Raw genomic sequence first — 27,942 nt, 5'->3', positions numbered from 1 at the left:
GTTTGGGAGCTTTGGTACATCCCCATGGTACTAAATGGAACCCCAGTATCCTCTAGGATGTAAGAGAAAAATAAGAATTTACTTACCGATAATTCTATTTCTCATAGTCCGTAGTGGATGCTGGGACTCCGTAAGGACCATGGGGAATAGTGGCTCCGCAGGAGACTGGGCACAAAAGTAAAAGCTTGAACTAGCTGGTGTGCACTGGCTCCTCCCCCTATGACCCTCCTCCAAGCCTCAGTTAGGATACTGTGCCCGGACGAGCGTACATAATAAGGAAGGATCTTGAATCCCGGGTAAGACTCATACCAGCCACACCAATCACACTGTACAACCTGTGATCTGAACCCAGTTAACAGTATGATAAACGAAGGAGCCTCTGAAAAGATGGCTCACAACAATAATAACCCGAATTTTGTAACAATAACTATATACAAGTATTGCAGACAATCCGCACTTGGGATGGGCGCCCAGCATCCACTACGGACTATGAGAAATAGAATTATCGGTAAGTAAATTCTTATTTTCTCTAACGTCCTAAGTGGATGCTGGGACTCCGTAAGGACCATGGGGATTATACCAAAGCTCCTAAACGGGCGGGAGAGTGCGGATGACTCTGCAGCACCGAATGAGAGAACTCCAGGTCCTCCTCAGCCAGGGTATCAAATTTGTAGAATTTAGCAAACGTGTTTGCCCCTGACCAAGTAGCTGCTCGGCAAAGTTGTAAAGCCGAGACCCCTCGGGCAGCCGCCCAAGATGAGCCCACCTTCCTTGTGGAATGGGCTTTTACAGATTTTGGCTGTGGCAGGCCTGCCACAGAATGTGCAAGCTGAATTGTACTACAAATCCAACGAGCAATCGTCTGCTTAGAAGCAGGAGCACCCAGCTTGTTGGGTGCATACAGGATAAACAGCGAGTCAGATTTCCTGACTCCAGCCGTCCTGGAAATATATATTTTCAGGGCCCTGACTACGTCCAGTAACTTGGAGTCCTCCAAGTCCCTAGTAGCCGCAGGCACCACAATAGGCTGGTTCACGTGAAACGCTGAAACCACCTTTGGGAGAAATTGAGGACGAGTCCTCAATTCTGCCCTATCCGTGTGAAAAATCAGGTAAGGACTTTTATAAGATAAAGCCGCCAATTCTGAGACACGCCTGGCTGAAGCCAGGGCTAACAGCATTACCACTTTCCATGTGAGATATTTTAATTCCACAGTGGTGAGTGGTTCAAACCAATGTGATTTTAGGAACCCCAAAACCACATTGAGATCCCAAGGTGCCACCGGGGGCACAAAAGGAGGCTGTATATGCAGTACCCCTTTTGACAAACGTCTGGACTTCAGGCACTGAAGCCAGTTCTTTTTGGAAGAAAATCGACAGGGCCGAAATTTGAACCTTAATGGACCCTAATTTTAGGCCCATAGACAGTCCTGTTTGCAGGAAATGTAGGAAGCGACCCAGTTGAAATTCCTCTGTAGGGGCCTCTTTGGCCTCACATCACGCAACATATTTTCGCCAATTGCGGTGATAATGTTTTGCGGTTACATCCTTCCTGGCCTTTATCAGGGTAGGGATGACTTCTTCTGGAATGCCTTTTTCCTTCAGGATCCGGCGTTCAACCGCCATGCCGTCAAACGCAGCCGCGGTAAGTCTTGGAACAGACAAGGCCCCTGCTGGAGCAGGTCCTTTCTTAGAGGTAGAGGCCACGGTTCCTCCGTGAGCATCTCTTGAAGTTCCGGGTACCAAGTCCTTCTTGGCCAATCCGGAACCACGAGTATAGTTCTGCCTCCTCTCCTTTTTATGATTCTCAGTACTTTTGGTATGAGGCAGAGGAGGGAACACATACACTGACTGGTACACCCATGGTGTTACCAGAGCGTCCACCGCTATTGCCTGAGGGTCCCTTGACCTGGCGCAATATCTGTCTAGTTTTTTGTTGAGACGGGACGCCATCATGTCCACCATTGGTTTTTCCCAACGGTTTACCATCTCTTGGAAGACTTCTGGATGAAGTCCCCACTCCCCCGGGTGAAGGTCGTGTCTGCTGAGGAAGTCCGCTTCCCAGTTGTCCACTCCCGGAATGAACACTGCTGACAGTGCTATCACATGATTCTCCGCCCAGCGAAGAATCTTTGCAGCTTCTGCCATCGCCCTCCTGCTTCTCGTGCCGCCCTGTCTGTTTACGTGGGCGACTGACGTGATGTTGTCCGATTGGATCAATACCGCCTGACCCTGAAGCAGGGGTTTTGCTTGACTTAGGGCATTGTAAATGGCCCTTAGTTCCAGAATGTTTATATGAAGAGATGTTTCCATGCTAGACCACAAGCCCTGGAAATTTCGTCCCCGTGTGACTGCTCCCCAGCCTCTCAGGCTGGCATCCGTGGTCACCAGGATCCAATCCTGAATGCCGAATCTGCGGCCCTCTAGTAGATGAGCACTCTGCAGCCACCACAGAAGAGACACCCTTGTCCTTGGCGACAGGGTTATCCGCTGATGCATCTGAAGATGCGATCCGGACCATTTGTCCAGAAGATCCCACTGAAACGTTCTTGCATGGAATCTTCCGAATGGAATCGCTTCGTAAGAAGCCACCATTTTTCCCAGGACCCTCGTGCACTGATGCACTGACACCTGGCCTGGTTTTAGGAGATTCCTGACTAGCTCGGATAACTCCCTGGCCTTCTCCTCTGGGAGAAACACCTTTTTCTGGACTGTGTCCAGAATCATTCCTAGGAACAGGAGACGTGTTGTTGGAATCAGCTGCGATTTTGGAATATTTAGAATCCACCCGTGCTGACGTAACACTAACTGAGATAGTGCTACTCCGACTTCTAACTGTTCCCTGGACCTTGCCCTTATCAGGAGATCGTCCAAGTAAGGGATAATTAAAACGCTTTTTCTTCGAAGAAGAATCATCATTTCGGCCATTACCTTGGTAAAGACCCGAGGTGCCGTGGACAACCCAAACGGCAGCGTCTGAAACTGATAATGACAGTTTTGTACTACAAACCTGAGGTACCCTTGGTGAGAAGGGTAGATTGGGACGTGGAGATAAGCATCTTTGATGTCCAGAGACACCATATAGTCCCCTTCTTCCAGGTTTGCTATCACTGCTCTGAGTGACTCCATCTTGAATTTGAACCTCTTTATGTAAGTGTTCAAGGATTTTAGATTTAAAATTGGTCTCACCGAGCCGTCCGGCTTCGGTACCACAAACAGCGTGGAATAATACCCCTTTCCCTGTTGTAGGAGAGGTACCTTGATTATCACCTGCTGGGAATACAGCTTGTGAATGGCTTCCAAAACTGCCTCCCTGTCGGAGGGAGACTTTGGTAGAGCAGACTTCAGGAACCGGCGAGGGGGAGACGTCTCGAATTCCAGTTTGTACCCCTGTGATACTACCTGCAGAATCCAGGGGTCCACTTGCGAGTGAGCCCACTGCGCGTTGAAATTTTTGAGACGGGCCCCCACCGTGTCCGAGTCCGCTTGTAAAGCCCCAGCGTCATGCTGAAGACTTGGCAGAAGCAGAGGAGGGCTTCTGCTCCTGGGAAGAGGCTGCCTGGTGCAGTCTTTTTCCTCTTCCTCTGCCCCGGGGCAGAAATGAGTGGCCTTTTGCCCGCTTGTACTTATGGGAACGAAAGGACTGAGTTTGAAAAGACGGTGTCTTTTTCTGCTGAGAGGTGACCTGGGGTAAAAAGGTGGACTTTCCGGCCGTTGCCGTGGCCACCAGGTCCGATAGACCGGCCCCAAATAACTCCTCCCCTTTATACGGCAATACTTCCATATGTCGTTTGGAATCCGCATCCCCTGACCACTGTCGCGTCCATAACGCTCTTCTGGCAGAAATGGACATAGCACTCACTCTTGATGCCAGGGTGCAAATATCCCTCTGTGCATCACGCATATATAGTAATGCATCCTTCAAATGCTCTATAGTTAGTAATATACTGTCCCTATCCAGGGTATCAATATTTTCAGTCAGGGAATCCGACCACGCCACTCCAGCACTGCACATCCAGGCTGAGGCGATTGCTGGTCGCAGTATAACACCAGTATGTGTGTATATACCCTTCAGGATATTTTCCAGCCTTCTATCCGCTGGTTCTTTGAGGGCAGCCGTATCAGGAGACGGTAACGCTACTTGTTTAGATAAACGTGTGAGCGCTTTATCTACTCTAGGGGGTGTTTCCCAGCGCGCCCTAACCTCTGGCGGGAAAGGGTATAGTGCCAATAATTTATTAGAAATCAGCACTTTTTTATCGGGGGAAACCCACGCTTTATCACACACCTCATTTAATTCATCAGGAAAAACTACTGGTAGTTTTTTTTTTTACTCCCCACATAATACCCTTCTTTGTGGTACTTGTAGTGTCAGAAATGTTCAATGCCTCCTTCATTGCCGTGATCATGTAACGTGTGGCCCTACTGGACATTACGTTTGTCTCCTCACCGTCGACACTGGACTCAGTATCTGTGTCTGGGTCTGTGTCGACCCACTGAGGTAACGGGCGTTTTATCGCCCGTGACGGTGTCTGAGACGCCTGGACAGGCACTAATTGATTTGTCGGCTGTCTCATGTCGTCAACAGTTTTTTGTAAAGTGCTGACATTGTCACGTAGTTTAAATACAACCATCCAGTCAGGTGTCGACTCCCTAGGGGGTGACATCACTAACACAGGCAATTGCTCTGCTTCCACTTCATTTTCCTCCTCATACATGTCGACACAATCGTACCGACACCCAGCACACACACAGGGAATGCTCTGATAGAGGACAGGACCCCACTAGCCCTTTGGGGAGACAGAGGGAGAGTTTGCCAGCACACACCAGAGCGCTACATATATATAGGGATAACCTTATATAAGTGTTACTCCCTTTTATAGCTGCTGTTTATAATTTAGCTGCCAATAGTGCCCCCCCTCTCTCGTTTTTACCCTGATTCTGTAGGGACTGCAGGGGAGAGTCAGGGAGCCGTCCTTCCAGCGGAACTGTGAGGGAAAATGGCGCTTGTGTGCTGAGGAGAAAGGCTCCGCCCCTTCACGACGGCCTTATCTCCCGCTTTTTTCTGGAAAACTGGCAGGGGTTAAATACATCCATATAGCCCAGGAGCTATATGTGATGTATTTCTTTTGCCATCCTAAGGTATTTCTGTTTTTATTGCGTCTCAGGGCGCTCCCCCCCAGCGCCCTGCACCCTCAGTGACCGGAGTGTGAAGTGTGCTGAGAGCAATGGCGCACAGCTGCAGTGCTGTGCGCTACCTTAGTTGAAGACAGGAACGTCTTCTGCCGCCGATTTCACCGGACCTCTTCGTTCTTCTGGCTCTGTAAGGGGGCCGGCGGCGCGGCTCCGGGACCCATCCAGGCTGAACCTGTGATCGTCCCTCTGGAGCTAATGTCCAGTAGCCTAAGAAACCCGATCCACTCTGCACGCAGGTGAGTTCGCTTCTTCTCCCCTTAGTCCCTCGGTGCAGTGAGCCTGTTGCCAGCAGGACTCACTGAAAATAAAAAACCTATTTAAACTTTTACTTCTAAGCAGCTCAGGAGAGCCACCTAGATTGCACCCTTCTCATTCGGGCACAAAAATCTAACTGAGGCTTGGAGGAGGGTCATAGGGGGAGGAGCCAGTGCACACCAGCTAGTTCAAGCTTTTACTTTTGTGCCCAGTCTCCTGCGGAGCCGCTATTCCCCATGGTCCTTACGGAGTCCCAGCATCCACTTAGGACGTTAGAGAAATAGGATTTTAATTACCTACCGGTAAATCCTTTTCTCGTAGTCCGTAGAGGATACTGGGCGTCCGACTGGTGCTTCGTTCTTCCTGCACTGTTACTTGGTTAAGTATTGTTGGTTCAGCTGTTGCTGTTCCTGTTTAAAGTTGGGTTAGCATAGCTTTCCTCTGTTTGTGTGTGCTGGTTTGGAATCTCACCACTATCTTTATCTATCCTCCTCTCAAAGTATGTCCGTCTCCTCGGGCACAGTTTCCTAGACTGAGTCTGGTATGGGGGACATAGAGGGAGGAGCCAGCCCACACTATCAAATTCTTAAAGTGCCCATGGCTCCTAGTGGACCCATATATACCCATGGTACTAAATGGATTCCCATTATCCTCTACGGACTATGAGAAAAGTATTTACTGGTAGGTAATTAAAATCCTATTTAACCTTGTCCTGTACAGCACCAGAACCTGTTTGGTCTGCATGAACTGAACCACGGAAGATTGCGATTTGTCTTATTTGTTAGCTGGTTAGCAGTACCTGATTGTTGTTTTTTTCCAGAGGAAATGATTGCTTTGATTTGCAACTTGCAGCAAATTCGTTTGCCCTTTATTACATTCTATAAAATAAAGTTTAAAAAAACAAAACCTAATAATGTAATTATTAACCAGTGGCAAAGATATGTATCGGTAAATGTACCGATTTCATATATAAATGTAAATGTTTTTGTTTTTGTTTGCCTTTCTCCTGTAATACAATGTGTGCGTGTGACTTCTCTGTGCCCAGTGATTAGTTTAATCCATTTGCAGCTTACAGTAAGGCTGAGGCCACACATAGCGGTTTAGCAGGTCCCGTTCAGCAGGACCTGCTTGGCAGGAAGGAGCCTGCACATGGTATTCTATGCGGCCGTTTACATATCCTGCTGAACCGCACCCACCATATGCAACCGCAGCATGCAGGAAGACCGCACGGCCGGATAACAAGTACGACACATACATTTGAATGTATGTGTGTACACAGTGCGGTTAAACCGCAAACCCACCTGCCAGAAGCTTGCAGTATTGGAAGCAGACAGTCCTTGGCTCAGGTGTAACTACAGGTCCTGTTCAACTGCATCCTGCTAAAATGCATTGTGTATCCTGCTAAACCACTATGTGTGGCCCCAGCCTATACCATACCTCCCAACATGACCCATTCCACAGGAGGGACAAAATGCTGTTTCTGGACTTCCCTCTTAATTTATGATTGCCCCCACCTGTGTTAAACTAGTTAACACATAAAGCTGGGCAAACACTATACAATTATCTGGTTGGAATGAGATCACAGATCCAACCAATCTGTATGAAGGACAGGTTTTGTCCATTTTCTAGTGTTTGGGATCAAAGCTTCTATTGTCATTTGCTCTCATCCATTACCAGATTTTCATTCCAACCAGCCAGATCTGGCAGATGATCGGCCAGATAATTGTATAGTCCATGCCCAGCTTTAGTAAGGTGTTTCACTGCAGGTGATAGCAGTCATATTAACAGAGAAGTCCAGGAGCAGAACATTTTGTTCCTCCGGGGAAAGGTTATTGTTGGAAGGGGTCGGGTATGTGTGACTGCCGGTCAGCATACTTCCGCCGGGATCCCGGCATTGGATTGCCGGCGCTGGGGGTAGGTGGGGCAACGGCAAGTGCAACAAACCCCTTGCAGGACTCACTGCACTCGTCACGCTGCGGGCTCAGTGGCGACTGCAGGTTCTATTCATATTTCATGGGGTTTCATAACTACATCTCGTTGGGAGATATGTACTGTTGTACTAGGGCAGTGGTTCTCAAACTCGGTCCTCAGGATCCCACACGGTTCATGTTTTGCAGGTCACCTGTAGATTTTTCAAATGTGACAGTTGGTGATGCACAGTGCACCTGCTGGGTGACATGGAAAACGTGAACCCTGTGGGGTCCTGAGGACCGAGTTTGAGAACCACTGTACTAGGGTATTTGGTTTCCCTCCTTGTTCCAACGTCCGTCACTCTTTTATGGAAATCTTAATTTTGCCGACTAACCAGGCTGCTGCTTGGCTTCTGACGTGGAATCCTTTGGCTGATCTAATTGGTTGCTTTGAGCAACTCCTCCACTTTATCCCTCTCCAAGGCTTGATACGTCTTTCCCATAATGAATTATCAGGATTGGTATTGATTTAAATGACAAAACGTCTCTGGGCTGACCATTACCCTTTTTTCTTCCCCTCTTCCTTGTCTGCAGGTTTTGTTCCTCTTGACCTTGATGAGTGGTGGGCTGAGCGCTTCCTGGCCAATATTGAGAACTAAGATGAGCGAGGAGACCCCTCCACCCCCTATTTATATGCACATTTTTGCCTCTCGTATTAGAACAACTGAATGGGGTTTCAGTCTGCAGCATTCTTCCTGCAGCAGGAAACCACGCAATGGACGCACAAAGACACTTTCCTGACCATATGCCTTTTCCGCATTGGCTGTGATTCATCCTTTACAAAGATTTCAGGTTTCAAGGTTACTTGAGAAAGCACAGAATGATTACGTACAGGACACTGACCTAGAGGTGCTCCAGGAGTTGTAGTACGAGATGGGGTGGGAGATGGCATTAGCCACTTGTGGGGATTACACAGAGGTGGAGCAGTGCACTACAGTTTACTGAAGGGGTACGAATCCTAGAAATATTTAAGTGATATTAATCCTGAATATGACTATAAAATGTCTCCTGCGCACAGTGGTACAACCATTTGCCGACCGTCTGCTAGAGTAGGCAGATCCTTTCTACCGAGTGGTATTCCTGTCCGCGTCAGTATGGTGTCAGGTCTTTGTCATGTGTTGCAGACACATGTGAAGGCCAAGACTTGTCTCCCTCGTGTCTTGTTCTTTATGTTTTTTTGTAAAATCGGAGGGGTCTGTACAGTGCGGGGAAATGTCTATTTTTCTAAATAAAGGTCATGTTTTGCCTTGAAATGTAAATCCTTGATGTATAAATGACAGAACAGAAGTTTTGATTTTCTCTGAAACTGCAAAGTTTTTACATGAAATGTAACTTGACAGCTGTCTGAGGATGCTGGGTAATATCTTTGTAGAGTTTTCAGCCGAACAACAGACTTATCACAATGTGAGCTGTTCTCCAGCATATGTACAGCAGGATTATTGGTAATGTGGATCATTAATCCTATGGCGAAGTACACACTTCGTTGGCCACTGGATATTCCATGACTGCTAGGCCTTGTGTTCCAGGAGTGAAGTAACACAGAACAAAATTGAAATTTACTATGCAGCACTTTTTTATTTATTTATGTTTATTAAGAAAAGAAAAATCAAGCCGTACATATGAAATAAATGGCACAGTATGGTAGGAAATATAAAAGAGTCCACGTAGGGTTACACAGGGTTGCTAATAATTTAATCAACAATCAGCTTCACATGGGAGAGCCTCAAGTAAAATTAAGCAGTTGAGGATCAACATACAATAAAAAATACAATACATCCAGAGCATACTTGCCTACCTGACCCTCTCCATGAGGGAGAAAATGCTCTGTTCCTGGACTTGCCTGGTAATGTATGATTGCCATCACCTGTGGTGAGCTAGTTTATTGATAAGAAAGGGGTTTCACCACAGGTGATGGCAATCATACATTACCAGGAAAGTCCAGGAACAGAGCATTTTCTCCCTCATGGAGAGGGTCAGGTAGGCAAGTATGATCCAGAGAGACTACGTAGGTAAGCATAGCTAAAAAGACTTCCAAACGACCCAGTTAGAAAGGTGTGTTCCCTGCCAGGGTCGCCATGTTATACCATGTAGTAAGGTGAACAATTTTCTCAATAGTAGATAGCGTAACAATATAAGGCAGCCATATGTCAAAGAATTTTGATGCTCGTGACTCAACATCCAACGAGCATTCAACCCAGTCCATTCTATAGACATAGTTAAGTCTCGGAAACATACATGACAAAGCGATATGGTCAGGGTGTATCCATTTTGAGAGAATGGTTTTCTTAGCAACAGCAATAAGCGACGTTCACCCATTGTTGGTTCAGTGGACCTTGAGGAAGGATAGTGATTCCACAAAGCTCATGATACAATCACTGAGAAAGGAATGTGCAAAGTATCATTAACATACATCTGTATCTCTTTCCAAAACAACTGAACAATGTCACAATACCACAGACAGTGAAAGATATCGGCCTCCGGAAGTGAACATTTAAAACGATTAGAATTATCTGATATGACAATTATAAAACGCAGTCTGTGGGTGTAATAGGCCCTATGCAAAATTATGCAAAAGAAGACGATATTAATTGTTTGTTCAATGAAACCGAAGACTTAACTATAGCCTGCAAAGAAAGTTCAGGAAAGGAATCCAACCACTTAACCATACCAGTAATAACCGCAGACAGGTCGAGGTTTTTCCTAATCTGATCATAAAGCATAGAAGTGGGGAGCAGACCCCCTTTACTTCCCAATACTAAAGCATCAAAAGAGTTAGTTCTATCAATTTGCAAAAACCCCAACATTAATTTCAAAATATAGCTGTGGGATTGAAAGTATGCCAACAATGGAATTGTAACAGTAGAGTATAATTCTGTGAACTTAGACAGAGTAAGGATAGAGGATCGATCATCCTCAAGAAATTGATGCACTGAGCAGAGTCCATGGAGGTGCCAAGTATTAAAAATAATGTCCGCACTCCCATTATGCAGGTCACGATTATGAACTAAAAGCAAAAACAACGACTTGGTAAATGACAGACAAAGTCTCCTACGTGAAAGACGCCAGGTCAAATATGGGGTATAGAGTAATGGATTATCGCGTAATTCCACTGGAAAAGAAGTTAACGGTAAATGTAATAAAGCATCTAAAGTAACATCGAAAATAAATGCTTGATCAAAAGAAAAACAGACGTAAATGTCCACACCCCTCACCCAATCCAGTGCCTATCGTAGGTTAGATGCCAGGGCATAATCCTGAACATTCGGGAGGTTAATGCCTCCCAGCACCAACGGCTGTTGCAATTTATATAATGATATCCTAGGGCGTTTACCAGCCCATATAAATATGGTTATAGCCCTATTAATATGTGTAACATCGCGGTCAGTCAAAAGGAAAGGCAACATCTGGATTGGGTAATGAAGTCTGGGAAAAGAGACTATCTTAAACAAATGACAATGGCCAATATATGATAATGGCAAATGACGCCATTTATCAAAATCAGTCAACATTTGATTAATAAAATAAGTAAAATAAACCGAATAAAGAGTGGAGATATCCCTTGGAAATCGGAGTCCCAAATATACCAAAAAAGTCTGGTGCCCAGCGGAAAGGGAACGAGTTTCCCCACCCCAGTTTGGCAGTAGAGTGTATTGCCAATGCCTGTGTTTTGTTAAAATTAATAAGAAAGCCAGAAACACAATAAAAATCACCCAAAATGCTTTGTAAACTAGACAATGCCAGTTTTGGGTCACTAACATATAATAGCAAATCGTCTGCAAAAGCCGATAATTTTACCTCAGTATCACCCAACACAACTCCCTTCCATGATACATCCTGACAGAAAGTACGTATTAAGGGGTCGCGGGCCAAATTGAACAACAACGGGGAAAGAGGGCAGCCCTGGCGAGTCCCTCTAGACAGTCGAAAAGAAGAGGAATTTAAACCATTAATCATTATATGGGCTTCTGGAAAAGAATATAAAATTTTGAAGATTCTAATAAAATCAGGGCCAAATTGTTGAACCTGGAGAACTCTCAGAATATGTGACCAGGAGACACGATCGAAAGCTTTATCTGCGTCACGACTAACAATAATAGCCTCAGTATTACGAAGTTGGCAAATGCGGTGCATATCCGCCACAAACATACGTACATTGTGTACCGAGGTACGACCATTAACAAAGCCATTTTGTGCCAAGTGTAATATTCTAGGGAGGAACGATTGTAGACGTTGAGCCAATAAATTGGTGAACAATTTATGATCTTGGTTTAACAAAGATATGGGCCTATAAGATTGTACCTGAGTGAGGTCTTTACCTGGTTTCGGAAACACCACAATCCTGGCCTCAGTAAAAGTTAAGGGAGGCGATTTCCCAGAAATTAAGGAGTTATACAAAGCTAGAAGATGGGGAAGTAGGTGGTCCCTACTCTGCCCCAAAGCTGTCAGGGCCATGGGACTTACCGGTAGCTAGAGATTTAATAAGAGTGAGTAATTCCTGTTCAGTCACGGGCGACGTTAAATATTTCCTTTCCTCATCAGTTAATGTCGGCAGATTGGCCTTCTGAAGAAAGCGCATGCCATCAACCGGGAAATCAGGGGGAGCGTCATACAGATGTTTGTAATAATCACAAAACTCCTTTGAGATTTCTAGCGTGTCCAAAACCAGGGACCCAGAATGAGAAGAAATTTGTAAAATATGGGAAGGTGTAGTGTGAGAACGAACCAAATTGGCCAACAGTCTCCCTGATTTATTACACCCACGAAAATATTTATTACGTTGAATGTCAAAAGTAAATTGGGCCCTCTCCGTACACAAGGCATCTTAAACATGTTTAGCATCTAAGTAGGCCTGACGTGTCTCATCCAAACCATGAGAAAGTAGGCTATCATATGTGGACGCTAATCGTTTGCTGTGTTCGGCTATAATAGAATTCAAACGCTTACACTTCCTGGCCACATATTCCATAATCTGATCCCTAACCACCGGCTTAGCCGCAGCCCAAAATAAGTGAATATCCTCCAAATATTGTTTATTATCTGCTGCATAAGAGAGGAACGCCCCTTCCAAATGGCATCGGAAATCAGTAGAGTTGGCTAGATAATAAGAATTTACTTACCGATAATTCTATTTCTCATAGTCCGTAGTGGATGCTGGGAACTCCGTAAGGACCATGGGGAATAGCGGCTCCGCAGGAGACTGGGCACAAAAGTAAAGCTTTAGGACTACCTGGTGTGCACTGGCTCCTCCCCCTATGACCCTCCTCCAAGCCTCAGTTAGGATACTGTGCCCGGACGAGCGTACACAATAAGGAAGGATTTATGAATCCCGGGTAAGACTCATACCAGCCACACCGATCACACCGTACAACCTGTGATCTGAATCCAGTTAACAGCATGATAACAGAGGAGCCTCTGGAAAGATGGCTCACAACCACAATAACCCGATTTTTGTAACAATAACTATGTACAAGTATTGCAGACAATCCGCACTTGGGATGGGCGCCCAGCATCCACTACGGACTATGAGAAATAAAATTATCGGTAAGTAAATTCTTATTTTCTCTGACGTCCTAGTGGATGCTGGGAACTCCGTAAGGACCATGGGGATTATACCAAAGCTCCCAAACGGGCGGGAGAGTGCGGATGACTCTGCAGCACCGAATGAGAGAACTCCAGGTCCTCCTCAGCCAGGGTATCAAATTTCTAGAATTTAGCAAACGTGATTGCCCCTGACCAAGTAGCTGCTCGGCAAAGTTGTAAAGCCGAGACCCCTCGGGCAGCCGCCCAAGATGAGCCCCTTTCCGTGTGGAATGGGCTTTTACAGATTTTGGCTGTGGCAGGCCTGCCACAGAATGTGCAAGCTGAATTGTGCTACAAATCCAACGAGCAATAGTCTGCTTAGAAGCAGGAGCACCCAGCTTGTTGGGTGCATACAGGATAAACAGCGAGTCAGATTTTCTGACTCCAGCCGTTCTGGAAACATATATTTTCAGGGCCCTGACTACGTCCAGCAACTTGGAGTCCTCCAAGTCCCTAGTAGCCGCAGGTACCACAATAGGCTGGTTCACGTGAAACGCTGAAAACACCTTAGGGAGAAATTGAGGATGAGTCCTCAATTCCGCCCTGTCTGGAAGATCAGATAAGGGCCTTTACAGGATAAAGCCCCCAATTCTGACACGCGCCTGGCCGAGGCCAGGGCCAGGGCCAACAACATGACCACTTTCCATGTGAGATATTTTAACTCCACAGACTCAAGTGGTTCAAACCAATGTGACTTTAGGAACCCCAAAACTACATTGAGATCCCAAGGTGCCACTGGAGGCACAAAAGGAGGCTGTATATGCAGTACCCCTTTTACAAAACGTCTGAACTTCAGGAACTGAAGTTAGTTCTTTCTGGAAGAAAATTGACAGGGCCGAAATTTGAACCTTAATGGACCCCAATTTTAGGCACATAGACACTCCTGTTTACAGGAAATGCAGGAATCGACCTAGTTGAAAATTCCTCCATCGGGGCCTTACTGGCCTCGCACCCCGCAACATATTTTCGCCAAATGCGGTGATAATGCTTTGCGGTTACATCCTTCCTGGCTTGATCAGGGTAGGGATGACTTCATCCGGAATGCCTTTTTCCTTCAGGATCCGGCGTTCAACCGCCCTGCCGTTAAACGCAGCCGCGGTAAGTCTTGGAATAGACAGGGTCCTTGCTGGAGCAGGTCCCTTCTTAGAGGTAGAGGCCACGGTTCCTCCGTGAGCATCTCTTGAAGTTCCGGGTACCAAGTCCTTCTTGGCCAATCCGGAGCCACGAGTATAGTTCTTACTCCCCTCCGTCTTATGATTCTCAGTACTTTTGGTATGAGAGGAAGAGGAGGGAACACATACACTGACTGGTACACCCACGGTGTTACCAGATCGTCCACAGCTATTGCCTGAGGGTCCCTTGACCTGGCGCAATACCTGTCCAATTTTTTGTTTAGGCGGGACGCCATCATGTCCACCTTTGGTTTTTCCCAATGGTTTACAATCATGTGGAAGACTTCTAGGTGAAGTCCCCACTCTCCCGGGTGGAGGCCGTGCCTGCTGAGGAAGTCTGCTTCCCAGTTGTCCACTCCCGGAATGAATACTGCTGACAGTGCTATCCCATGATTTTCCGCCCAGCGAAGAATCCTTGCAGCTTCTGCCATTGACTGCTTCTTGTGCCACCCTGTCTGTTTACATGGGTGACTGCCGTGATGTTGTCCGACTGGATCAACACCGGCTGACCTTGAAGCAGAGGTCTTGCTAAGCTGAGAGCATTGTAAATGGCCCTTAGCTCCAGGATATTTATGTGAAATGATGTCTCCAGGCTTGACCATAAGCCCTGGAAATTTTTTCCCTGTGTGACTGCTCCCCAGCCTCGCAGGCTGGCATCCGTGGTCACCAGGACCCAGTCCTGAATGCCGACTCTGCGGCCCTCTAGAAGATGAGCACTCTGCAACCACCACAGGAGGGACACCCTTGTCCTTGGTGACCGGGTTATCCGCTGATGCATCTTAAGATGCGACCCGGACCATTTGTCCAGCAGGTCCCACTGGAAAGTTCTTGCGTGGAATCTGCCGAATGGCTTTGCTTCGTAGGAAGCTACCATTTTTCCCAGAACCCTTGTGCATTGATGCACTGAGACTTGGCTCGGTTTTAGGAGGTTCCTGACTAGCTCGGATAACTCCCTGGCTCTCTCCTCCGGGAGAAACACCTTTTTCTGAACTGTGTCCAGAATCATCCCTAGGAACAGAAGACGAGTCGTCGGAACCAGCTGCGATTTTGGAATATTGAGAATCCAATCGTGCTGTCGCAACACTACCTGAGATAGTGCTACACCGACCTCCAACTGTTCCCAGGATCTTACCCTTATCAGGAGATCGTCCAAGTAAGGGATAACTAAAACTCCCTTCCTTCGAAGGAGTATCATCATTTCGGCCATTACCTTGGTAAAGACCCGGGGTGCCGTGGACCATCCAAACGGCAGCGTCTGAAACTGATAGTGACAGTTCTGTACCACAAACCTGAGGTACCCTTGGTGAGAAGGGTAAATTTGGACATGAAGGTAAGCATCCTTGATGTCCAGAGACACCATGTAGTCCCCTTCTCTTGAATTTGAACCTCTGTATGTAAGTGTTCAAAGATTTTAGATTTAAAATCGGTCTCACCGAGCCGTCCGGCTTCGGTACCACAACAGTGTGGAGTAATACCCCTTTCCCTGTTGCAGGAGGGGTACCTTAATTATCACCTGCTGGGAATACAGCTTGTGAATGGCTTCCAACACTGCCTCCCTGTCTGCTTGTAAAGCCCCAGCGTCATGCTGAGGGCTTGGCAGAGGCGGGAGAGGGCTTCTGTTCCTGGGAACTGGCTGATTTCTGCAGCCGTTTCCCTCTCCCTCTGTCACGGGGCAGAAATGAGGAACCTTTTGCCCACGTGCCCTTATGGGAACGAAAGGACTGCGCCTGATAATACGGCGTCTTCTTATGTTGAGAGGCGACCTGGGGTAAAAACGTGGATTTCCCAGCTGTTGCCGTGGCCACCAGGTCTGAAAGACCGACCCCAAATAACTCCTCCCCTTTATAAGGCAATACTTCCATATGCCATTTGGAATCCACATCACCTGACCACTGTCGTGTCCATAACCCTCTTCTGGCAGAAATGGACAGCGCACTTACTCTTGATGCCAGTCGGCAAATATCCCGCTGTGCATCACCCATATATAGAAATGCATCTTTTAAATGCTCTACAGGCAATAATATACTGTCCCTATCTAGGGTATCAATATTTTCAGTCAGGGAATCCGACCACGCCAACCCAGCACTGCACATCCATGTGATTTAAATTATAAGTTTAAAATATACCAACAACGTCACTAACTTCTATCTAGGGGTTTGCCCTTATGGTCTCATTTGACCTCACTTTAACATCCTTTATTACTGTGAAACCAACAATAGAATATTATCTATCAATTTTAAGATGCCTTGTGACACTGTTATTAACATCTACACCAGCAAGCAGAACACCCTTTGCGACCTTGGGACTAATATAGTATCCACTGTACATACTCGTTCATTTTAGATAAGTACTCATTTATTCTTCATTAGCTTTTTTCTACACAATTATACCTGGAGGGTCTTTATATGAACATCTCTCCCCTACATTATATTTGCACTTACCTTTTTTTAAGGGGGATCATAGCTAGAAATTCCCCCATCTTCTTTCTGAATTGCACTTTTCTGTTTTTCACTGTTTAATTTTTATATATATATTTTTTTCGTTCACACCCCACTCACAACCCAAGTAAGGAGACACACACAGTGTTATCATCATATTATATTTATTTTATTATACACACCCATTTACGTCATGGATATTTGAGTTTATAGGTTTTATTCATAATATTAATTTTTATAGTATGTACAATCAATAGGTGACGATAGAGAATTATTACAAGAGGCAGATTATTATGACTATACTGTTTAATTAGGTTATGTGTCAATTAGGACCCCTCTATTTAATATAATTTTACCATCAGATAGGTGACGGAGGGATAATTATATTTAAATACCGAGTGTCATCATGAAGTCATCCTCTTTTTATCTTTGATCTTGGTTCAGGATAGATCCTTAACTACGGGGAATTACTTGCACGTGAGATGTGGATTCACATCAAAGAGATGATGAATATAGTGCACGCACGGAGAAGGATAGAGGATCCATTGTTTATCCTGCTCGATCATTTGACGAGCGATTAGTACGGGACGCGTGAGCCGCAATTACACGAGAACGGCCCAGATTCGCTAGTTTGAATTCTAACGGCCATACATACCCCTATTTAAACCCAGCCGACCCCACAGTCGGGTCGGCTCCATGATTAAGCCACGAGCGAAATGCGCATTGGAGTAATGCGCTGTGGCCCGCGATATGCTCCCATGAAATTGTACTAATAATGCGTGTTTGTGTAAATTAAAGTGATCAGATCGAGGGCACCATTGTGTATGGTACATAAGATTGTCTCCGTGAACAAGAGACATTAGATACCTCCAGCCTCCCCTGATATACACTGTATAGACCAGGATTACCTAGTGTTGTTCTATACAGCACGACTTACAATGTGTATATTTAGTTGATTGCTAATAAAATATAGTGTAAGAGCAAGTACATGTGCTCACACTCGCATTGCGAGATTTATGCTGACAAGAAAAATTATTATAACACTAAACATCTCTGCCCAACAGTGTGGATGTTAATTTAACTATTCTAAATGTTAGGGAATGAGTCACTAATTAGTGTTTACTCAGCCTCATATTCTGTGTGTAATAAAACCGCGTCTAATTAGTGATTGAACCAGACGGTACATCACACACCCCTAAGAGGATTTTAGTACACTTATAATCTGTACTAACAGCTTAGTGTGATAGGTAGGATACAGACTTTAATTTAATAAAGAGAAAGTGATATTATCCTATTTTACACTATCACTGAGTCCCTGTTTGTAAAATCAACCACTAGAATTTCATACTGCTTTACCTTGTTGGATGCTTAATAAATATAGTGACTCCTATACTGTGAATAATTATAACTGCAGATGATGTTTTATATCATAGCAGCATAAAGATACATAGAGCACATAGTTTACCCGCTACATTTGTCACGAGGACCTGATCACTCCCTGACAGGGGATAGGCTAGTCCGTTACAATTTATATATCTTTTGCAACAGTGTCTTGAGGAGACATAGTATCCTATCTTACTAGGATTTTTCAATATAAGATAATCCATCTCCATCCTCTGAATCACTTCTAAATCTGAAGTTAACATTGACCCTATACATGAGGAGTGCTCCACACTGTTGCCCTTGCTGGTGACAATTGCACAATATATACATTGGGGACAATTTACACATCACGACACAATATTACCATCGATATTTGAATCGCTTATAGAGTAATAAGGGGAGTTATATTAGGTGCCTCAGCGCTTAATTTTAATATCTTATTTCCTACTATTCTTCTTTATTTTTAATATATTTCGCTTTTTAGATAGGTGGGGAGTTTATTTAAAATTATCTAATAAAAGTTACGTTTTAATTCATGACTTAATAAATGGTCAGAATCAAGTGACCTCGTGCACCATAATGCTACCTCTTTTTCTTCTTTTTTCTTTTTTGATGTTAATATAGGTATTCTAGGTAGCAGGTAGCACATCCCTGTCATATATATATATATACACATGATAATATGTTATATAGGGATTAGGTCTCATACCGGTGCGGAAACATTTGTTTTTGTTTGTATAACGTGTTCTCCACAAACTGAAGTCTTCAGTTTCACGTTTCCAGCACGGTCTGCCCACTTAATTTGGGCATATTTGTGAACAATCTAGCAAATAGATGAAATTCCACTTGGCTTCTTCTCCCCACCATATTCAGGCCTAAGAAGCTTAAGAAAAACAGATTATTTAGGGGTGTGTGTCAATATGGCCTCCTTTAGCATTAGTCAGGATCTGACCAACCGACAGGAGAAATGGCAAAGCGAGGCTAACAACCTATTTGCCAATGAAAATATTTCCAACTTGGGGGATAAAAATGACTGGTCTACAGGTCTATATGAACTTAAAAAAATTCTACACAAACAATCCAAAACACGATGGAACAGAATGACATTTGATAGTTATGTAAAGAGTAATATGGTACCTAGGGGTTTAAGACCTAAGATCTTTCCTGCGTTTGAACTAGTTAATGAAACCCTCAAAAAAGAATGGGAAGATACCCTCACCAAATGCTCTTTTGAATTAATTAATATCTTGATCAAACATGACGAATTAATATTGGAACAATGCACAAAAGAGATTGAGTGTATTGGAGAAAAACTTAAACCATTTGAGAAACTGGAAAGTTTCCAGAAATTATATGGAAAATATATGACAGAGGTAGAGGAAATGGAACAACAAATCATAGAAAGGAAGAAACGCAAACTGCAACGTGATAGGAATGATTATTCAGAGAATAAAGTATACCGATGGAGAAAACCACAGATGAAGGAAAGGCGGGAGGAACATAATTACACGACTTCGGAGGTCGATTCATCTGACTCTGATAATCCTAACATACCTTCCACATCAAGATACTCTACCAACAATCAGAAAGCTTTTTTAGACCGAGGTTCAACAGACTACCATTCCAATTCAAGAGGACCAGGAGAGGGAGGAAGAGATTTAAGAACTCGAAATACAAGAGGGAGATGGGAAAAACCCAGGAACTACAGGAAGAGGTATTGAAAGAAGATGCCACAGCCCTACAGATTATTAATCTGAGTGATAAGGTTTTGACAGACCCACAAATCAATATACTTAGGAGAGGTCTTTCCTTCTCCCCTACACAGAAAATGAATAGGTTCGAATGGGAGAAGGACCTAAACCTTTTCGCCAGAAAACTACTCCTCAAAAAAATTTTCGCCAAAAAAGAAGAGATCCCGGGTGAGATTGATATGGAAATGAGAAGGGATCAGACTAATATTGATGAATTCTTCTCCCCTATTGTCACAGAATTTGAGACAATGGAAGAGAGGAGGGCCCTGGAAACTCTGATTGAACTACAGGGAGCTGATTTAACATCTGCACCATCATCATCCACCCCTACAGTACCAATACTAAAGAAAAAATCCTCATTTTTTCCTGACATTAACACCAACGCACACATTAGGATTTTCACAGAACTTGTTTCTCGTGATCTGGATCAGATTAAAGGAGCAAGAACGATACATACTCGCAATTTGAGCAAAGAAGAAGATCTGGCAATCCTAGAAATACAAAAATGGCCAGACATTCTGGTCAAACCGTCTGACAAAGGCGGCAATGTGGTATTATGGCCTAGGAAAATGTATATTCAAGAGGCATTAAGACAACTCCAAGACCCCACTTGCTACAAAAAACTCACGGGCAATCCAACAGAGGAATACCTGAAACAGTATAATTATCTTCTCCAACAGGCACGTGAAGAGGGAATTCTAGATAAAAATCAATTTGAATACCTGGAGACTAAAGAACCTAAAGTAGCTACTTTTTATATGCTACCTAAGGTGCATAAGGATCGCAACAAGCCTCCCGGCAGGCCTATTGTTTCAGGCATCAATAACTTAACTGAGAAGGCTAGCTACTTTCTGGACAAACATCTGAGAGAAATAGTAGTCACCCTCCCATCGTATGTGAGAGATACGATGGACGTACTGGCCAAAATAGAAAATCTACACATAAGCCCGGGAACTTGGATAGCCACATGCGACGTGGAGTCGTTGTACACAAGTATACAACACTCCAAAGGCCTACAGGCAACGGAATTCTTCCTTAACATGGAAGCCCGTAAGGATTTTAATAGATTTCTACTCCAACTACTCGAGTTTGTACTCACTAAAAACTACTTTATCTTTAATGGAAGCTTTTACCTACAACAGAGAGGATCGGCGATGGGGACGGCGTGTGCACCAACCTATGCAAATTTATACATGGGTTGGTGGGAAAGGGAACACGTCTTCACAGAAACCCATGAGACCTATACACAACACGTCCTCTTATGGCTACGCTATATAGATGATCTGTTCATCATCTGGGAAGGAGAGAAAGAACTCTTCCTAGAATTCATTCAGATCCTGAACACTAACCCCTTTAATTTAAAGCTGACCACTGAGATGAGTCAAAAAGCAGTCAATTTTTTAGACCTTACAATCTCAGTGGAAGAAGATGGGCGACTGACAACAGATATGTTCAGGAAAGAAACAGCTACTAACAGCATCTTACATGCCACTAGCTTCCATCCGAAGGCAGTTATTAGGGGAGTACCAAAGGGTGAATACCTCAGGACACGTAGGAACTGCTCAAGTGAATATGCATTTGAACAAAGGGCCAAGGAACTAGAAAATAGACTTACTGCTAGGGGTTATAGCAAAAGATCTACACGGAAAGCATACCATCAGGCAAGTGGGAAATCTAGGAGTATGTTAATTTATCCTCAGAAAGAACATGCCACACCGAAAATTGACCAGCAACCCATCAGATTCATTGGCACTTATTGCCAGGAAAATCAAGCAATCAGACAAAGCATTCAGAAACACTGGCATATACTGAAAGCCGATCCTGACCTTTCCGAAATTCTGGGAGATAAAGTTCAGATGTGCTGGAGGAGGTCCAGAAATTTGAGAGATTCCCTTGTGCATAGTCACTTCCAACCTGAATCATCGATTAGAATACCGCTTAAGGGTTTCCACAGTTGTGGACACTGTAAAGCGTGCCAATATACTGTGAAAACGCAACAATTCAGAGATAAATACGGATATATATGGCAGATCCAAGACTTTCTGAATTGCAATTCACAGAACGTCATATACTGCCTTACATGCCCATGTAATCTTCATTACGTAGGCATGACAAGCAGACCCTTTAAACAGCGATTACTAGAACATGCAGGTAATATCCGGAGAGCAAAAGAAGATCAAATGAAATGTAAGATTTTATCGACAGTAGCCAGACATTTCATGATCCATCACCAAAGTAATGCGCGACATCTGAAGGCTTTTGTGATGGAAAAAGCCAAAACGGATAATAGGGGAGGAAATATGACTAACCAATTACTGAGGAGAGAAGCACGCCTCATTTTTCTGATGGGAAGTATCCAGCCGAAAGGATTGAATGAGAACATTAGCTACTCTGCCTTTCTATGATACTGGATACATTAGAGAACAACACACTCGATCTAGTCCGGATACAACTGTGATTTAAATTATAAGTTTAAAATATACCAACAACGTCACTAACTTCTATCTAGGGGTTTGCCCTTATGGTCTCATTTGACCTCACTTTAACATCCTTTATTACTGTGAAACCAACAATAGAATATTATCTATCAATTTTAAGATGCCTTGTGACACTGTTATTAACATCTACACCAGCAATCAGAACACCCTTTGCGACCTTGGGACTAATATAGTATCCACTGTACATACTCGTTCATTTTAGATAAGTACTCATTTATTCTTCATTAGCTTTTTTCTACACAATTATACCTGGAGGGTCTTTATATGAACATCTCTCCCCTACATTATATTTGCACTTACCTTTTTTAAGGGGGATCATAGCTAGAAATTCCCCCATCTTCTTTCTGAATTGCACTTTTCTGTTTTTCACTGTTTAATTTTTATATATATATTTTTTTCGTTCACACCCCACTCACAACCCAAGTAAGGAGACACACACAGTGTTATCATCATATTATATTTATTTTATTATACACACCCATTTACGTCATGGATATTTGAGTTTATAGGTTTTATTCATAATATTAATTTTTATAGTATGTACAATCAATAGGTGACGATAGAGAATTATTACAAGAGGCAGATTATTATGACTATACTGTTTAATTAGGTTATGTGTCAATTAGGACCCCTCTATTTAATATAATTTTACCATCAGATAGGTGACGGAGGGATAATTATATTTAAATACCGAGTGTCATCATGAAGTCATCCTCTTTTTATCTTTGATCTTGGTTCAGGATAGATCCTTAACTACGGGGAATTACTTGCACGTGAGATGTGGATTCACATCAAAGAGATGATGAATATAGTGCACGCACGGAGAAGGATAGAGGATCCATTGTTTATCCTGCTCGATCATTTGACGAGCGATTAGTACGGGACGGGTGAGCCGCAATTACACGAGAACGGCCCAGATTCGCTAGTTTGAATTCTAACGGCCATACATACCCCTATTTAAACCCAGCCGACCCCACAGTCGGGTCGGCTCCATGATTAAGCCACGAGCGAAATGCGCATTGGAGTAATGCGCTGTGGCCCGCGATATGCTCCCATGAAATTGTACTAATAATGCGTGTTTGTGTAAATTAAAGTGATCAGATCGAGGGCACCATTGTGTATGGTACATAAGATTGTCTCCGTGAACAAGAGACATTAGATACCTCCAGCCTCCTCTGATATACACTGTATAGACCAGGATTACCTAGTGTTGTTCTATACAGCACGACTTACAATGTGTATATTTAGTTGATTGCTAATAAAATATAGTGTAAGAGCAAGTACATGTGCTCACACTCGCATTGCGAGATTTATGCTGACAAGAAAAATTATTATAACACTAAACATCTCTGCCCAACAGTGTGGATGTTAATTTAACTATTCTAAATGTTAGGGAATGAGTCACTAATTAGTGTTTACTCAGCCTCATATTCTGTGTGTAATAAAACCGCGTCTAATTAGTGATTGAACCAGACGGTACATCACACACCCCTAAGAGGATTTTAGTACACTTATAATCTGTACTAACAGCTTAGTGTGATAGGTAGGATACAGACTTTAATTTAATAAAGAGAAAGTGATATTATCCTATTTTACACTATCACTGAGTCCCTGTTTGTAAAATCAACCACTAGAATTTCATACTGCTTTACCTTGTTGGATGCTTAATAAATATAGTGACTCCTATACTGTGAATAATTATAACTGCAGATGATGTTTTATATCATAGCAGCATAAAGATACATAGAGCACATAGTTTACCCGCTACATTTGTCACGAGGACCTGATCACTCCCTGACAGGGGATAGGCTAGTCCGTTACAATTTATATATCTTTTGCAACAGTGTCTTGAGGAGACATAGTATCCTATCTTACTAGGATTTTTCAATATAAGATAATCCATCTCCATCCTCTGAATCACTTCTAAATCTGAAGTTAACATTGACCCTATACATGAGGAGTGCTCCACACTGTTGCCCTTGCTGGTGACAATTGCACAATATATACATTGGGGACAATTTACACATCACGACACAATATTACCATCGATATTTGAATCGCTTATAGAGTAATAAGGGGAGTTATATTAGGTGCCTCAGCGCTTAATTTTAATATCTTATTTCCTACTATTCTTCTTTATTTTTAATATATTTCGCTTTTTAGATAGGTGGGGAGTTTATTTAAAATTATCTAATAAAAGTTACGTTTTAATTCATGACTTAATAAATGGTCAGAATCAAGTGACCTCGTGCACCATAATGCTACCTCTTTTTCTTCTTTTTTCTTTTTTGATGTTAATATAGGTATTCTAGGTAGCAGGTAGCACATCCCTGTCATATATATATATATACACATGATAATATGTTATATAGGGATTAGGTCTCATACCGGTGCGGAAACATTTGTTTTTGTTTGTATAACGTGTTCTCCACAAACTGAAGTCTTCAGTTTCACGTTTCCAGCACGGTCTGCCCACTTAATTTGGGCATATTTGTGAACAATCTAGCAAATAGATGAAATTCCACTTGGCTTCTTCTCCCCACCATATTCAGGCCTAAGAAGCTTAAGAAAAACAGATTATTTAGGGGTGTGTGTCAATATGGCCTCCTTTAGCATTAGTCAGGATCTGACCAACCGACAGGAGAAATGGCAAAGCGAGGCTAACAACCTATTTGCCAATGAAAATATTTCCAACTTGGGGGATAAAAATGACTGGTCTACAGGTCTATATGAACTTAAAAAAATTCTACACAAACAATCCAAAACACGATGGAACAGAATGACATTTGATAGTTATGTAAAGAGTAATATGGTACCTAGGGGTTTAAGACCTAAGATCTTTCCTGCGTTTGAACTAGTTAATGAAACCCTCAAAAAAGAATGGGAAGATACCCTCACCAAATGCTCTTTTGAATTAATTAATATCTTGATCAAACATGACGAATTAATATTGGAACAATGCACAAAAGAGATTGAGTGTATTGGAGAAAAACTTAAACCATTTGAGAAACTGGAAAGTTTCCAGAAATTATATGGAAAATATATGACAGAGGTAGAGGAAATGGAACAACAAATCATAGAAAGGAAGAAACGCAAACTGCAACGTGATAGGAATGAATAATTCAGAGAATAAAGTATACCGATGGAGAAAACCACAGATGAAGGAAAGGCGGGAGGAACATAATTACACGACTTCGGAGGTCGATTCATCTGACTCTGATAATCCTAACATACCTTCCACATCAAGATACTCTACCAACAATCAGAAAGCTTTTTTAGACCGAGGTTCAACAGACTACCATTCCAATTCAAGAGGACCAGGAGAGGGAGGAAGAGATTTAAGAACTCGAAATACAAGAGGGAGATGGGAAAAACCCAGGAACTACAGGAAGAGGTATTGAAAGAAGATGCCACAGCCCTACAGATTATTAATCTGAGTGATAAGGTTTTGACAGACCCACAAATCAATATACTTAGGAGAGGTCTTTCCTTCTCCCCTACACAGAAAATGAATAGGTTCGAATGGGAGAAGGACCTAAACCTTTTCGCCAGAAAACTACTCCTCAAAAAAATTTTCGCCAAAAAAGAAGAGATCCCGGGTGAGATTGATATGGAAATGAGAAGGGATCAGACTAATATTGATGAATTCTTCTCCCCTATTGTCACAGAATTTGAGACAATGGAAGAGAGGAGGGCCCTGGAAACTCTGATTGAACTACAGGGAGCTGATTTAACATCTGCACCATCATCATCCACCCCTACAGTACCAATACTAAAGAAAAAATCCTCATTTTTTCCTGACATTAACACCAACGCACACATTAGGATTTTCACAGAACTTGTTTCTCGTGATCTGGATCAGATTAAAGGAGCAAGAACGATACATACTCGCAATTTGAGCAAAGAAGAAGATCTGGCAATCCTAGAAATACAAAAATGGCCAGACATTCTGGTCAAACCGTCTGACAAAGGCGGCAATGTGGTATTATGGCCTAGGAAAATGTATATTCAAGAGGCATTAAGACAACTCCAAGACCCCACTTGCTACAAAAAACTCACGGGCAATCCAACAGAGGAATACCTGAAACAGTATAATTATCTTCTCCAACAGGCACGTGAAGAGGGAATTCTAGATAAAAATCAATTTGAATACCTGGAGACTAAAGAACCTAAAGTAGCTACTTTTTATATGCTACCTAAGGTGCATAAGGATCGCAACAAGCCTCCCGGCAGGCCTATTGTTTCAGGCATCAATAACTTAACTGAGAAGGCTAGCTACTTTCTGGACAAACATCTGAGAGAAATAGTAGTCACCCTCCCATCGTATGTGAGAGATACGATGGACGTACTGGCCAAAATAGAAAATCTACACATAAGCCCGGGAACTTGGATAGCCACATGCGACGTGGAGTCGTTGTACACAAGTATACAACACTCCAAAGGCCTACAGGCAACGGAATTCTTCCTTAACATGGAAGCCCGTAAGGATTTTAATAGATTTCTACTCCAACTACTCGAGTTTGTACTCACTAAAAACTACTTTATTTTTAATGGAAGCTTTTACCTACAACAGAGAGGATCGGCGATGGGGACGGCGTGTGCACCAACCTATGCAAATTTATACATGGGTTGGTGGGAAAGGGAACACGTCTTCACAGAAACCCATGAGACCTATACACAACACGTCCTCTTATGGCTACGCTATATAGATGATCTGTTCATCATCTGGGAAGGAGAGAAAGAACTCTTCCTAGAATTCATTCAGATCCTGAACACTAACCCCTTTAATTTAAAGCTGACCACTGAGATGAGTCAAAAAGCAGTCAATTTTTTAGACCTTACAATCTCAGTGGAAGAAGATGGGCGACTGACAACAGATATGTTCAGGAAAGAAACAGCTACTAACAGCATCTTACATGCCACTAGCTTCCATCCGAAGGCAGTTATTAGGGGAGTACCAAAGGGTGAATACCTCAGGACACGTAGGAACTGCTCAAGTGAATATGCATTTGAACAAAGGGCCAAGGAACTAGAAAATAGACTTACTGCTAGGGGTTATAGCAAAAGATCTACACGGAAAGCATACCATCAGGCAAGTGGGAAATCTAGGAGTATGTTAATTTATCCTCAGAAAGAACATGCCACACCGAAAATTGACCAGCAACCCATCAGATTCATTGGCACCTATTGCCAGGAAAATCAAGCAATCAGACAAAGCATTCAGAAACACTGGCATATACTGAAAGCTGATCCTGACCTTTCCGAAATTCTGGGAGATAAAGTTCAGATGTGCTGGAGGAGGTCCAGAAATTTGAGAGATTCCCTTGTGCATAGTCACTTCCAACCTGAATCATCGATTAGAATACCGCTTAAGGGTTTCCACAGTTGTGGACACTGTAAAGCGTGCCAATATACTGTGAAAACGCAACAATTCAGAGATAAATACGGATATATATGGCAGATCCAAGACTTTCTGAATTGCAATTCACAGAACGTCATATACTGCCTTACATGCCCATGTAATCTTCATTACGTAGGCATGACAAGCAGACCCTTTAAACAGCGATTACTAGAACATGCAGGTAATATCCGGAGAGCAAAAGAAGATCAAATGAAATGTAAGATTTTATCGACAGTAGCCAGACATTTCATGATCCATCACCAAAGTAATGCGCGACATCTGAAGGCTTTTGTGATGGA

The 27,942-nt window shown here is 43.3% G+C and overlaps 1 protein-coding gene across 3 annotated transcripts in view; it reads left to right on the top strand.

The window, feature by feature from the left end:
* The window catches only part of MCRIP2 (MAPK regulated corepressor interacting protein 2), a 121,886-nt gene extending 113,213 nt beyond the window's left edge, over positions 1-8,673 (top strand). For all 3 annotated transcript variants that reach the window (XM_063934694.1, XM_063934695.1, XM_063934693.1), the window contains one exon: positions 7,955-8,673. In XM_063934694.1, the coding sequence (XP_063790764.1) occupies positions 7,955-8,019 (65 nt within the window). In that variant the 3' untranslated portion in view covers positions 8,020-8,673. The remainder of the gene's footprint in view (positions 1-7,954) is intronic.
* The last annotated feature ends 19,269 nt before the right edge of the window (positions 8,674-27,942 follow it).

This window comes from Pseudophryne corroboree, chromosome 7 (assembly GCF_028390025.1).
Source record: "Pseudophryne corroboree isolate aPseCor3 chromosome 7, aPseCor3.hap2, whole genome shotgun sequence".
NCBI classification, from domain to species: Eukaryota; Metazoa; Chordata; class Amphibia; order Anura; family Myobatrachidae; genus Pseudophryne; species Pseudophryne corroboree.
Note: the sequence above shows the minus strand (reverse complement) of the source record. Positions and strands in the feature narration are given on the sequence as shown.